Here is a 13,932-nt window from a genome sequence, read left to right as displayed (position 1 = left end):
ATCTTAAACTAAACAGCTGTTCTGTTTGTGATTGATGACAAATTGCTATAATAAAAAAAAGTAAAAAATGACAATTTAGACGAAAATTGAGGACATAAAATTTTAAAGAATAATTATTCCATGAGAGGAATTAGACACGGGCATTTTAGTGCTATTAGATATCAATAATAAATTATTATTAATATGATAAAATAGGAGAGTAAAAATGTCCATCGTGTATGCGAAACGTACCGAACTTTTTTGGACAAACGGAAACGAAACGACGAGCTTTCTACGTATGAACCGATCTTGTGTAAGAATCTCAGTAATATTAATTATAATTAATAATTCCCCGAAACCCTTTCACCCCGATTGCTAATTAGGTTAATTGGCAATTTAATGACTCTACTAATTATGTCTTAGATTGCCTCTTATGTTGAAGGCGTAAAACATTGTCTTGAAGATACAAGTCAGCTATTCTGCTAAAGCTCTGCATGGAAAAAAATTAATTCTATATAAATCAAGAATAGATATTCTCATATATAAAAAAGCACATCATAATCTGTTTAGGAAACTTGTAATCTTGATTTAATTGAATTTATATTGATGGAAGTATTACTTGAACTCAATTCGAGGCTAAAAAAACTTCTAAAAAGATTATAATATTCTTGTTTATATATGAGAATATCTATTTTTATTCTTGATAAGACAAATGTTTTTCCCGTCTAACGGAGCAAATTTATTAAACGCTCGATTTTTAATACTGGGGTCGATCAATTCTCAAGCGTTAAAATAAAATTCAAAGAATTAGATGCCGAATTTTGGAAGAGGATTCGTGATATATCACGATATATACCTCCCGAATATATCTCCCCTCCTCGTGTTTGAAACTTCCATCTTACTCTCCGATGCTCCACGAGCACTTAATTTAATTAATTTAGGGAACGACTGTGTATCAATAAACATCGATAGACTCTATATATCAATACTCGGAGCAATTAGCGTATCTCACACTAGCGAAGGGACAATGTCCCACATTTTGTTCTCGCCGTCGTCTTCGTTTCACTGAGCTTTGTCGGTCGCGCAACAAGACGATCGAGGCTGTTTCACAATCTGTTTCAGTCGCGGAGTGTTAATGGAACTCGGTGCGCGCTGAGACTATCGGGATCGAGTTGACAGCGCGCTAATAATGTATTCACCGTCGCCCGTGGCCCGCCGAGGGATTCTATCTATTATCTCGTTATAGTCGGCATCGCGTATCGCAGGAAGCTCGGGCGCGGGCACGCGTACCCAGGATACCTCTTTCTTCCTCCGAGATAAAGGCTTCCGCACGGAGATTGTTACAACATGCGGGGTTCCCCCAATGCCATCGCGCCAGGACACGGAGAAACGCGTCGTCTGCGTTGACCTTAATCGCGCGCGAGCGGCTTCGAGGCCGACGATTATATCGCGCTGATAAGCGGCAACCGCGGTATTCCTGGCGTTACATATGACGGCACTCAACAACGCGGACCGGACTGTGTGACCCCCTTCTCGCTTGCCAGGGGAGGAGAGTGCGAGGGAGTGAGGGGCACTACGGCGTGTCTCTAAGAGGTCACGTGTGAAAGACGGGGCATTACGGGGTCACCGTAAATCTCCCAAGTGGACCACTCTCGACTCTCCCAATTAACGACTACGCGAAAGCCTAGCGCGTCCCCGAATCGGCGTGAGTGGGTGACGATACTTTATTATGCACCAGGATGAAATTCGTCCTATGCGAGTGATAAAAGGTACACGGAGAGAAAGCTACGCGCAGTGCGAAGCTACGGCTGCGCGAAGTGCCGTAGTTTAGGGGAAGTGAAAATCGCATCGGATGACAATGCCGTCGGATAATTCTACACGCAGAAAAAGACTTGTTTCAAATCTTTCAAATTTTATATATCCGCAGATATATCATAAGTGTCAAGTTTAGTCAAAATGTATTTTGAATCCTAGCAAGTTTAGTATTTCGATCAAGAACATTGACTTAAAACAAACTTTGATTTGCGCATTCAAATTAACCAAATTTAACTTTTCTCCGATAAAGTTTGTAACGTATTCTTGAGAAGAGTATAAATTCTTCTTTTGAACGCGTGATAATGAGCTGTTCTGAAATTTACGATGAGTATATTTGAAGACAATTATCGAGAAAATATCCCTTGTTAAAGATGACTATTACTTGAAAGAAGGAAAGAAAACTAGGTGGCTTTTTTTAGCAGTAGAATAATATTTTTCCCTGCATACAGTGTGAATCAAGTGTGAGATATAAATAGTTGATACGTGTGTGATAATTAAAATATATACCATTCGATTTGCTAAATGTTATACTGAGGAAAAAAATACTTAAAATTTAATTATAGGATATAAGGTTTCTTTCTGTGAAATAAACAATTCTACAAATTAATTTTTAAGTATTTTTTTCTCAGTGCACAGACACGTTCGAAGAAATGATCCTCTAATTTCTTTTGGACGATATGTTTATATGACAACAACACGTCGAGTGCCGTAGAGATCACCGGTGACCGGCACTGTAATATTACCGCGCATTTGATTAAACTATGTATAAAATATAATTAATTGCATCTACAAAAAAGACTGTGTGCGATCTATAAAAAGCCAAGGAAGTGAGAGATATATGTATCCTGAAATATGCTTATTTACTGCAATTGAATTTATTTACTTGTAATTTAGCGATTTTCATCATCATTTAGATACTAGTACGATCAATGAAAATCAGCGCGGCAATTAACTTGTCAAGTGATATAAATGAATCGAAGTGAGATGGAAAAGCCGCGATAGTTATAGTAGCAAATGACACGCGTGAGTGACCATTGGGGGAAAAATTGAAAGATTCGTCACAGACGATTAAGGCTCTTCGCGATAGCGTGTCTCGAATACTGTAAACGCTAATGCGCCTAATGGCAAGTCGCGTGTATGGTAATACCAGTCTGTGGAAATCGTCACGGCAGCTCGTAGCCGGGCGCCGCTGCTGGCGGTTAGAATCGGAGCATGATTTACTGCAGTTTAGCGTTTATTCGTGGCTCGGTGTATTGAAACAAAAAAAAAAAACGCGCGATGTATGCGATGGTAACGGCAGTAACCGCACATTTGCAGGTTCTCGCATTTCGATGAGCGCGCGCGACGAAAGTGCAAGTGAGAACCGACGCGAGAGCGGGAGGTGTTTCATTTTTCGTCGACGGCCGTAAAAAAAGCTGCTTCCATAAAACGTCAGGTTTATAAGGCGGCCATTCATGCGTCAGCGAGCAGCTGTTTTGGCGTGTCTCATTCCGAGCGTGTCGCGCCTTACGAGAGAGAGAGAGAGAGAGAGAGTCGCAAAGAGTCGCCTTTTTACGCAATTATACGGCCGAAGAGCTGTGAGCTTTAATTTTAGTGAAATATAGATAGCCGACGCTATAATTGGATCGGCGAGTTAAAAAGATGATCGAAACCGGTGTTCCTATATTCTCGTAAAGCTGTTACGAGAACGGAGTGAATGTTAAATTTATCATATCGCCAAGTTGTAAAATTTTCTCCGTGTCGTTTTCTCCTATCCTGAAATTTACAGGTCGCGTGAAATATGCAGAAAAGAAGACGTTAACGCCCGTGAACATCCTCTTTACATAAACATCGAAGATTTTACGTGAAATTTATATGTCTTCGTTAAAACGTTTCCGACTGCTCTTTTTAGTATTCCGAGACCGCTATTCGCGACAAACGCGAATAATTAAACCGATAAGCGATAACGAAGTATCGCCAGTGCGTCAGTTTAAGCTCGCGCACACCGTGTATGACGTGTATTTCCCCGCACAACGGCACTTCTCGAGGAATCGGCGATTAAACGCATGCACGTACGCAAATTGCAAACGCACGAAATGGAGGTTTCGTTCGATTCCCTTTCCCTTTTCATTGCCGCGCGGCGTTTCCCCGCGAGCACGAAACGAATTTATCTCTGCATCGCGCAACCTCTGATTAATGTCCCTCACGGTACACCGATATCGAACATGAATGATAGCATTCGCGTTGCATAGCGCAGCGTGGTGCGCGCGCGTGCCGTACACGACGCAAAGAGCTCCGCGCGCGCGCGTGCCGATCGCCGCCACGCGTAATGACGAATTTATGAGCGAGGAAAGTCGGCTACGGCTCGCTTCGTAGGCAATCGTCTGTTATATGAGAAATTTTACACAAACTGAGTGATGCAAAAGTACCTGTAACTTCGCTCTCGTAGTTTTGTGTGCCGTTGCAGAATCTTCTCGTGTACATTATATCGTGTTTCGATCATTATCGGGTTATTCAGGATTTACAATATAATATATAAAAAGTCCAGAATATTATTTTACAGAAAATATTTTACATACTATTGAAAACAATTGGAAAATCGCGTTGAGAACAGTTCTGATAATTCTACAACTTGATCCACGTATCAGAAAGTGAATATCCATAATGCAAAGTATATTTATGCCGAAGATTAAGATTAAATGCTTAAACCAGGCTTTTCATTTCCTGGTTAACTTGTGGTTTAGACTTAAACAGATGATGCAAAAATTGTATTTTTCTATTCATACTTAATCATTAAATTGATGATTTTGTAGTAGCAACTTTTAAAGTTTCATGAAATTAACCATGAAAAGAAAGATATAATTTTTACATCGATGCTCCCAGCATTTACTAGATAATACAAGCGTCTGAAGAGGCGAGCTCTCAATTGTTTTCAGCGGTGAATAAGCCGCCTCTTGCTCCCGCCTATTGTCACAATCGAGCTTTCATGAAATTGATTAAATATTAATAATTGAAATTAACTGCGCGCGAACTCCGCTGAAAGTTCAAGAGATCAACTCTCCACGTTGATTCAAATTAAGATCGCGTATTTAAACGCGTTGTGAAGTTCAAGTTGCGCGATTTCACGCGATACGCACAGCCTTTGTGAGCCTCTCGCGACCAATTCGCGCTTGCCAATCTCGCCGGGTCTCTCTTTCTTTCCTCCTTCCTCTTGCCCTCTATCCCTATCTCTCCCTCTTGCGATATTTATCCCGCAAGGATGCACGGTGACGCGTGCAATTTCCGATGGAAGCGAGCGCCCGCCAACGTGATTTAAAGGTTAAGCCGAGGTTGGCCGCGCGGTCGGCCAATCGACCGTAAGGGCTCCGTGGTTAAACTTAAATCAGACCTGCACGTCGATTTAAGCCGGCCTCGATCGGCCGCTCGTTACATTCAATTTTCGCCCGTTCATCCGAACGGCCTCGTTGAGTCGCTTAACACCGCCCAATAATTCCGGCTCTGATTCTCAGCTTTAACTTGAACGTTGTCTTACACGCTCTGTCGTTATTTACTGCAAATGACGGCGGGACAGTACGACCCTCAGTGTTGGCAAGGGACGTGTTATTGAAGAGGTTTAATGAGGATAACGAAGATTATTACATTACCCTCGAGAAAGGCGATTCCGTTTTGTTGCTCGATGTAATGGATGTAACGTTAGTACGACGTTATAATGATGTAATTTTTGTTATCGTTTCATCAGGGAAATACGATTTATTGACGTTATGAAACCGCGCTACCTCTAGATCTCTTTTCTTTTTCTTCCCTATATTCTTCGTACATTCGATCGCGTTGAATGTTGCTTCGACGATAATAATTTCACAATTTTTGTTTGTGTCAAAACTTACTCGAGTTAAAGGTGTGATTCCACATTAACTTGAAGGACTGATTCCAAAATCACTTAACATTCGATTATCTCAATATTTTATATGCATTTGATCTTTATTTTAATTTCAATAAACAATATATAAATTAAATAAATTAGCCATAAATAAAGTACGCGTGATAAACAGGTATTAAATAATAATAAAGATTGACGAGCAGATATAACCAATAGATAGATAAACGACATTCTTTCTTCATAATTAGAAGCGCAAATCAGTATTTGCGAGGTTTATGGAAGAATCTAAAATTTTCATGTAAAATTTCGAATCATAGAAAAAAAAACGACGCGCAACTTTCCTGTGACCGAATTATTTTCAGTTCGTTCACAGACATCCACTATTTTCGTTTTTTCGTAAAAGTAAAGCCGAACGAACCGTATTATTGATTAAACAAAACGTGCAAACGAAAAAAGACGCCCTTCTCAAATATTACAGGAAAAATTTGTCGGCGGAATGTGCACATCCGGAAATTGCACATCTATTCGCGCTTGATCAGGCGGTTACGCCCTGCTGATAAGAAAACGTAAGGAAGTACATTCCCCGTTTCCATGAGTGACTAATGCCCGTAGCGAATATAAGAGCGAAATATACACGGGAATAAGCACCGAGCGACGGAAATCAACGACCGTAAGCCCTTCCGTAATTCGAACGGTCACGTGAAGAGTGATCGATGTCGGCGATCGACGTAAAATAATAACCGATATCATGTTACCATACTCATTATCATATTCAAAACGTGGCTCGACGTAAACCGCACGTATCAATGTTCTTCGGCTATCATGTAAATATTTATATATATACAGGGTGTCCCCAAATTCCCGCATGTGGAGTGTATAGGAAGATTCTTCATAGCAAAGGAAGTAACTCTTTCCTTAGCGAAAATATCGAGAAGGATCATTATTTATAGAAACTTTTCGATTTTCAACATAACATATTTTTGTAACTAAGCCTTAGGTTAAAATTCTGTTCAAGTAAAGTCTACTTGAAATTGACCGAAGAAGATAATTTTGCTACCTATTTTTCGCTCGAAGTTTAGCTCGCGAAAAAATCCCATTTTTTCAATCGCTTATTTCGCAGATACTATATAGAAGATACTTCTATTGCCATCAAAATTCTCCCTATATACTCCGCATACGAGAACTTTAGGACACCCTGTATTTATATACACATCTTTTCAGAAATTTTACGCACGATCGAGGTGCGATGGTTGAATAAAAGCGGAAAGGAAGAACCCCGTTTCGCAAGAGAAGGCACGTCTGTACGTTCTATATTTCTTCGCGATATTTCTCCCCTCCCCCTCATATCTCCTCCTGAATCAAATTTCAACTACATACGCACTTTATTTCGAGCACAGAAAGCGCGACATAGCGCCGCTAAAAGGAACAGATCCATAGCGCGAGTGCATTTGAAAATTTAATTCCATTTCGTAGCGCGCTTCAAAGCAACCGCGGTTCTGCCATCGGCTTTTCAAAATAAATGAGCGTTCAATTTTATCTTTTTTTCTTCTCGAAACACGGAGGACTTTTTTTCTGAGATTTCTCGTTGTGCGTGAAACTTTTTCCAGCCACCGCCTTGATTATCATGCATTCGGTAAATTGTTCTCTCGTTCGAACGACGGTCGACGTCGATAACGTTCGACCTTACGAGTTACCCACCGAGAACATTTGAATATTTAATTTTGTCTCGCGGCTTACTTCGCGACAATTGCGATTCAAATGACTTTGGAAAAAGAAGAAAGGATGGAGGGACGAACTTTCGATCTTTCCAGGCAAACGGGATTCCTTGCTTGGTGTGCTTTTTTCCTCCCAGCCACCGCCTCGATGATTATTGTATTATGCGCCCGCAAAGTATATTCTCTCTCGCTCGAGTAACGCTGAACGTCGACGTCGACACGCTCGATATAATGACTTATCTCTCGCGAAAAGAACGCGACGATGCGTTGAAATCTCCTCTAGACGCTATCGGCGCTTTCTCAAATATCTGTTCAAAATACAATCCCACGATATCCCGTCCTCCGTTGCCCTTATCGTTGCCGTCACGCGCCGTTAAGTCGCGCCGTGCTATTCATTATAATTATTCGCGAGCGTGGTAACGACTTGACAGTAACGACGATCAATGTCAGGAACGTCTCCCCATCGTCCACATAAATGTAACGCCCCCATGCAAGCCGGGCTCGCGATCGAAAACAACATAATCGTCCGCGCGCACGGCTAATGGCGTGCACCGCCGGCCACGCAGGGCACTACCACCGGGAGTAGCCTGTCTTCCTTCGAAGCGATCGAATTATTCGCGCGAATCGCGCTCTCGAAAAGCGTATATATCACGACGACATAGCCGCGTCGGGCGATTCCGAGAAGGTCACGCAAATCCGGAACCGGCTTGCCGGTCAATGGCGTATTCGCGTTTGTTTATTATGGTGGCGGACGCCGCGCGAGTGTCCGGTGACCAAAACACGCGCGACATGCAGCGTAATAATCGGCTCTCTCACCGTATCTCTCGTACTCCACCGCGTGCGTCTCGTCGGCCTCGTCGTCGTCCTCGCTCGTCCTCTTGGAGTAATCCACGACTCCGGGCGGGACGTCGTCGGCGAGCGTCTAGCGGACGACACACCTCTCCCGTACGCACAAAACCGACGCCGCACGGCGCATCGCAACGCTCGCAACGAAATGCACTTACGAAAACGAGTGATAGTTATCGCGGCCAGTTCATTATTACCGGGGGCTTACCCTCCTGGTCTGCGTTCGCGTTGTTCGCGACTACTCGCGACTGCTCCTGCGCAACCAACCGGCGACGACGGCGCGATACCACACACTGCCGCTTGCGCGTCTCCCCACCGTGTCGCGCGGCGCTGCCCCACTGTCGCCAGGCTGGCCAATCGGCCGTGCGTCAGCCGCTCTCCCCTCTCGCTCGCTCCCGCTCTCTGCTCCACGATCGCCCGAGGAGCGTTCCGCACCTTGCAACTGCACTTGCCGACAATTCACTCTATCCCTCTCTTTCCCGCCAAGTCGTAAAACATGTGTTTGTTTCTGTTTTCGAGTACAGAAGGTGTAACAAAGTGCAGCCGGCTGGAGCAGATCTGACGTACAATAAACTCGCCGGCAAGTTTATGCCTCAGGAGCGGATGTGGCCACGTTGGCGCCTCTGACGCTTCCTCAGGACATCAAATTCAAATGTTGACACTTGAACCTGTCACCGGAAAAACTTGCGACCAATCGGGCGACTCAAAAATTTACCGTAATCATATGTTCGTCTCATGTGCGCTCCGCTGCATGCTATACTATTGACTTTACGATTACACAAACTTTCGTGTATCAGTGAGAAAATGAGGGAGGGGAAGTAAATTCAAAAGAGTGCGGCCTGATGAGAACAAACTTACGACTTCGTTTCGATTACACTTCTCTACGCCGATTTGCATTGGGAATGTATACCTAGACAGACATATTTCGATATATTCTCTTGACTAGAGAATGCGTTCTTATATAACAAACATTTTGTCAATATATAGAATGTTTTAGAGACAAACTTCGTGAGAACGTAGAACGGATTGAGGTGAACAAAAATGTCCTTTACTATTTTGTAAGCAACATGCAAAATTTCGAGTTATTAATAATTGAAAATGGTCATATTTAGAGGATTCTTTAATCCATATAGCATAAAAGTTTGCAGCAACATTGCTGCAACGTTGTATAGGAACTAATAACTCAGCAATTTGTGTGTTATTTGCAAAATGGTATAGGACTTTTTTTTTCAGAGTGGACTAATCTACAAGTATATAACAGCTATTACCACTCTAAGCAAAAAAAACCTTTATTATTTTGCAAATAACACGCATATTTTTGTGTTATTAATTAAAGAAGCCTCTATACATGGCCATTTTCAATAATTAATAACTCCAAATTTTGCGTGTTGTTTCCAAAATGGTAGAAAACTTGTTCACTCACTTCAATCTGTTCTACGAAGTTAATCCCTGTTGATCTGGAACACCCTGTATAAATCCTGGTAGCACATGTTAGTTTCATATACATTCTTTAAACATAAGTAACGTTTCATAATCGTATTACATATGTTTAAAGAACGTACATGAAACTAACATTATTACTTGGGAAAAATCATCTGATGCTGTGAAAATGTGTCAATATTGTGGCAATATTGCGGCGATATTCTGATGTCATAAATATTGCTACTTATACTACCGAAGTACGGCACAATTAATCTGGAATTACTATAATAATAAGTCAATACTTTGATGAAAATTATGGCGTAACAAATGAGTATTTCTTCAAACAAACATATTTTAAACATGCGCTGTCGCAACGGCATCTCGCAAAGCGTACATGAAATATTTTCGTACTATGTTTTCAGCATTTCTGTCTATCTGGGTATATTCGAAGTACGGGAAGAGTGCGAGGGAGTAAAATGGACAAAGTGCAGAGAGAGCGCACAATTGGAAGAAGCGGACCTCGATAATGAGTCACGGTTGCTGTGGTGCCGCGCTCGCCCACCAATGCGGTAACGTAATCTAGAGAATGACTAGTCCGTGGAGACGGGCAATCTCTTGCGGAGGTTGGCTGAATACGCGCAAGGTGTATTTTCGTATTGTCGGATAAGCGCCAGGCAGATACCGTCGCAACACGCTGGGATATCACACGCCTCGCTTGAACGAGTGATGAAAACGCCGCACCGCAGTTAAAGCCGCGCCAGCCCACCACGTGAATCGCCGCGCACGGCCGCGAACGGTGCGCTCGCCCGCCTGGGTACTTCCGGAAAAAAATACGGCGCCTCGCAGAAATACGAGATCATGGCGGTGCCCAACACCGGTGTAGGTGAGTTATATCTCGTTAACCAGGTCCCGGGCGCGAAAAGACGCGCGCTATCGCGACGCCCGCGGCCTCGTCGCGCACGGCTGCGTATCCGGACGATCCGTCGACCATCGTCCGGCTTGTTGCGCTAGCGAGGAACGCGAATTGACAGCACGGAGACAGTCGGACGATCATTACGACTTGCCTGTATTTCTCTTGTGTTAACGAGAACCGCCTCAGAGACGACGGGTCGCAGAATTCTCGCGCTGCCGGTACTGTTTCTCGTCACGATATCGCCACCGATCCCGCGACCTCGCACGCGAACGACCGCCGTCAATTTCGAAAACACGACACAGCGGGAAAGGTTAACCATGCTCAATATCCCTCCAAGAGCCATAACCTCTGCATCAGCGCGAACGTCGCGCAACTCTTTCGGCCGTTCCGATGTACTTACATTATTATAGCAACTGTAGAGCGTGACACGTTGCAGTCGTGCCCCGGAACTTTCGTCTCTTGGAAGAGTTGGAGCAAGGGCAGAAAGGTGTGGGTGATGGCACCATCAGTTGGGGCCTGGAGAACGACGATGACATGACCCTCACGCACTGGACGGGTATGATAATTGGACCGCCTAGGGTAAGGAAAACAGTTCTCATTCGTATTGTTTCCTTCAGTATAAATCTGATGTTACGTCTTATGTTTAATATAGCGCCATTTTTATGAGAATTTTTTTCTCTTGGATTAAAAAAAACTAAGCTAGGTTGCGAGATCTACTTTAGAGATAATTGTTCTTCCGCATCTCTTTTGCATCCTCATCGAATGTAATAAGACAATAAATTTTTCATTGTCAGATAAAGGTTACCGCTGTCAATGGCTATACCATGTGATATGTTAAGTAGGAAATGTTTATTGTATAAAAATCAAGAAATGAGCAAAGAATTAGTTATGAAATTGAATGTTTGCGCCAGATTTATAGAAGTTTATGGATTATCTTATTGCTCCGCATGTATCTAATGTAATTTCTCATTTATATTTTTTAGACGCCTTATGAAAATAGGATGTATAGTTTAAAAATTGACTGCGGTCAAAGATATCCAGACGATGCCCCTAATGTTAGATTTTTAAGCAGAATCAATATGAATTGCATTAACAGTGCTACTGGAGCTGTAAGTATTGAACTGTGAGTATGCATTTGTATCAGTTGAATGTATATGTATGAGGTAACATATAAAATTTGCAAGGTGGATAATCGCAGTGTACCAGTTCTCGCAAAGTGGCAGCGAGAATACACAATTAAGACAGTTCTTCAGGAGCTTCGTCGTCTGATGACGTTGAAGGAAAATATGAAACTTTCTCAGCCTCCGGAGGGCAGCACTTTTTAGCCTAACCATATGAACAGAGACATCTTCCTTTTTGCAATAGCATGAGGCGAGATCTAATTGAAGGTACCAAATAATATTAAATGGGTGCCCGCTGAAGATGTATGTTTAAAAAAACAAAAAAAATAAAGAAAAAACAGCTTTGTGTGAAAGGAGGGAGGAGGTAATAGCTTGGAAAGTTGAATGAGTGTACTGAATTTATGCATAGGCTAGATAGAGAAATTAACAGTTTTGTTTGACAAAACAAAGCTGATTCATCGGAATTTTGCAATGAAAGAAAGAATTTAGCGTCCCCTACGGATATTTCCCAATACTTCGTTTTGCATATACATTTTTAAACGGTTTTGAGAACAGTTTGAACATTTTTTTTTTTCAATATAGTTCGGAACGTAGCAATGAAAGAACTTGTTTTTGATCAATTCTCTCATTAGACTATCAGCTAAGTTCTCAAATGTATGAAAGAAAAAATGTTCAAACCGTAGTGAAACTGAGTATACGTTAATTAATATTTATGCACGGATTGCATGTAAACAACGCGAATTGATCCAAGGAAACTTCGCTCCAGCTTTTCAAGCTAGTACGATGTAAAGCAAACAAAAAATCATATTTTGAATCTTAAAACTTGAAACAGACTGTAAGAAAAACGAGCTAATCAGTAAGAATAACTTATGCCTTCGAAGTTTTTTAAACGAGAGAAGGGTAACGCCTGTGTATTGTGCACCGTTTTAAGACTTTTTTTTCCGTTTGCGCGTAAGTGCCATTTCATCTCTTGCGGAGGTGTCTCACTCTCTCAGTGCTGTTGTAGAAAAAAAGAAATGAACAATAATTGTAAATTCCGGACCGTAAATTTATACATTCATTTTACGTTTTCTGTGCTGCGTACTATTTCAAATAATGCGAGAACAACTAACGATCTTTCGACAAAGTTAAATAAACAACGTGTACGCGTTGCGCGCATTCGGTTGAGAAATTTAATTCTAAAAACGGCCTGTCGCATCGTACGATTTATGTTTCATAATCGATGAACGTCGCTCTGTAACCGACGGATAAGCGACAATTTGATTTATAATAATCCTGTATGACGAATGTGGTATATCATGCTGCATGGTGAGGTACATCAGTGTATGAAGCATCGTGGATGAACAACTTTTAGTTGCTATCTATGTATTTGAACATACATAAGAGCCGAAAGTACAACGCGTGTACTTGGATCGTGTCCATTAAAATGCAAGGGGATCACTGCGTGAACAATGCTCATGTTCGATCCAGGCTTCATAATTGATGTATCATTATTATATATTTTTATTATTATAATTATAATTATTAATGAGTCATACTTAATTCTTAACACACCGTGTAAAGTATACAAGCTGCGTATTAATTGTTACAAAATCAGGTTTATCTCACTCCTTAGTGCAATTACAATGATAAATTATGTGGATCATATTATTACTGAAAGTGATATCGAGTTGTATGCAGCCTGTTAATGATTTCCGATATCGAAAACGACGTGTTTGTTACGTTCGCCCCACGCTCCTACACACACGCGCGCGCGCGCGCACACACACATACACACATACACAGTAAGAGAATAATTATAAGTTATTTCAATGTCATTTGAGGATTGTCGTTCGATTGATCGAAAGGATGTCTTTATTCATAGACTAAAGTCAGTTTCACCAAAGTAGATTTTGAAATATCTCCACGTTTCTTGTGTAATGTAAAAAGAAATTTTTCGATTGCCCGGAATGGAATATACATACATACCTCTTTGTCAGCTTTGCATTTCAGTATTACACTATGGGTATGTAATAGTGTAATTTAAATCATCCTATTGAAGGAATAACAAGTTATAACTCCATGTGGACGAAATCAAGCTTAAGGAGAATAAAATGATTTCCTTAGAAATGTGTTACCTTCTTTACTAAAACCATATGTAATGCTAATTGACTTCAACTTCCCTAGAATCGATACTTCGATATAGTGTAATGGCTTGATGGAACATTCGAGAATTTAGATATTTACTTGTATATATACATATACAGTTTTATATATACGGTATTA

At 41.5% G+C, this 13,932-nt stretch overlaps 2 protein-coding genes across 4 annotated transcripts in view; one reads left to right on the top strand and one right to left on the bottom strand.

Annotated features, from left to right (window-relative positions):
* Positions 1–8,485, bottom strand: part of LOC106744483 (tyrosine-protein kinase Src64B) — a 62,355-nt gene extending 53,870 nt beyond the window's left edge. For all 3 annotated transcript variants that reach the window (XM_014619310.1, XM_014619311.1, XM_014619312.1), the window contains exon 1: positions 8,182–8,485. The gene's annotated coding sequence lies outside the window, so the exon portion shown is untranslated. The remainder of the gene's footprint in view (positions 1–8,181) is intronic.
* A 1,733-nt stretch (positions 8,486–10,218) lies between these two features.
* Positions 10,219–13,776, top strand: LOC106744381 (ubiquitin-conjugating enzyme E2 variant 2). Its single transcript, XM_014619089.1, has 4 exons — positions 10,219–10,516; positions 10,983–11,125; positions 11,530–11,655; positions 11,731–13,776. Exons 1-4 carry the CDS (start codon positions 10,492–10,494, stop codon positions 11,869–11,871), a joined length of 435 nt encoding a protein of 144 aa, XP_014474575.1. The 5' UTR covers positions 10,219–10,491; the 3' UTR covers positions 11,872–13,776.
* Positions 13,777–13,932: the final 156 nt, after the last annotated feature.

This window comes from Dinoponera quadriceps, unplaced genomic scaffold (assembly GCF_001313825.1).
Source record: "Dinoponera quadriceps isolate SergipeBrazil2010 unplaced genomic scaffold, ASM131382v1 scaffold777, whole genome shotgun sequence".
Classification (NCBI taxonomy): domain Eukaryota; kingdom Metazoa; phylum Arthropoda; class Insecta; order Hymenoptera; family Formicidae; genus Dinoponera; species Dinoponera quadriceps.
The sequence above is the reverse complement of the archived record's forward strand: the minus strand, read 5'-3'. Positions and strand labels throughout refer to the sequence as shown.

What these genes read in the sequence shown, in the direction of transcription:
- LOC106744381 (XM_014619089.1), top strand. Translation starts at nt 10,492, where the DNA reads ATGGCGGTGCCCAACACCGGTGTAG. An exon ending in TGATAATTGGACCGCCTAGG is followed by an intron (nt 11,126 to 11,529) that starts GTAAGGAAAACA and finishes TATATTTTTTAG; the next exon opens with ACGCCTTATGAAAATAGGAT. An exon ending in TTAACAGTGCTACTGGAGCT is followed by an intron (nt 11,656 to 11,730) that starts GTAAGTATTGAA and finishes AAAATTTGCAAG; the next exon opens with GTGGATAATCGCAGTGTACC.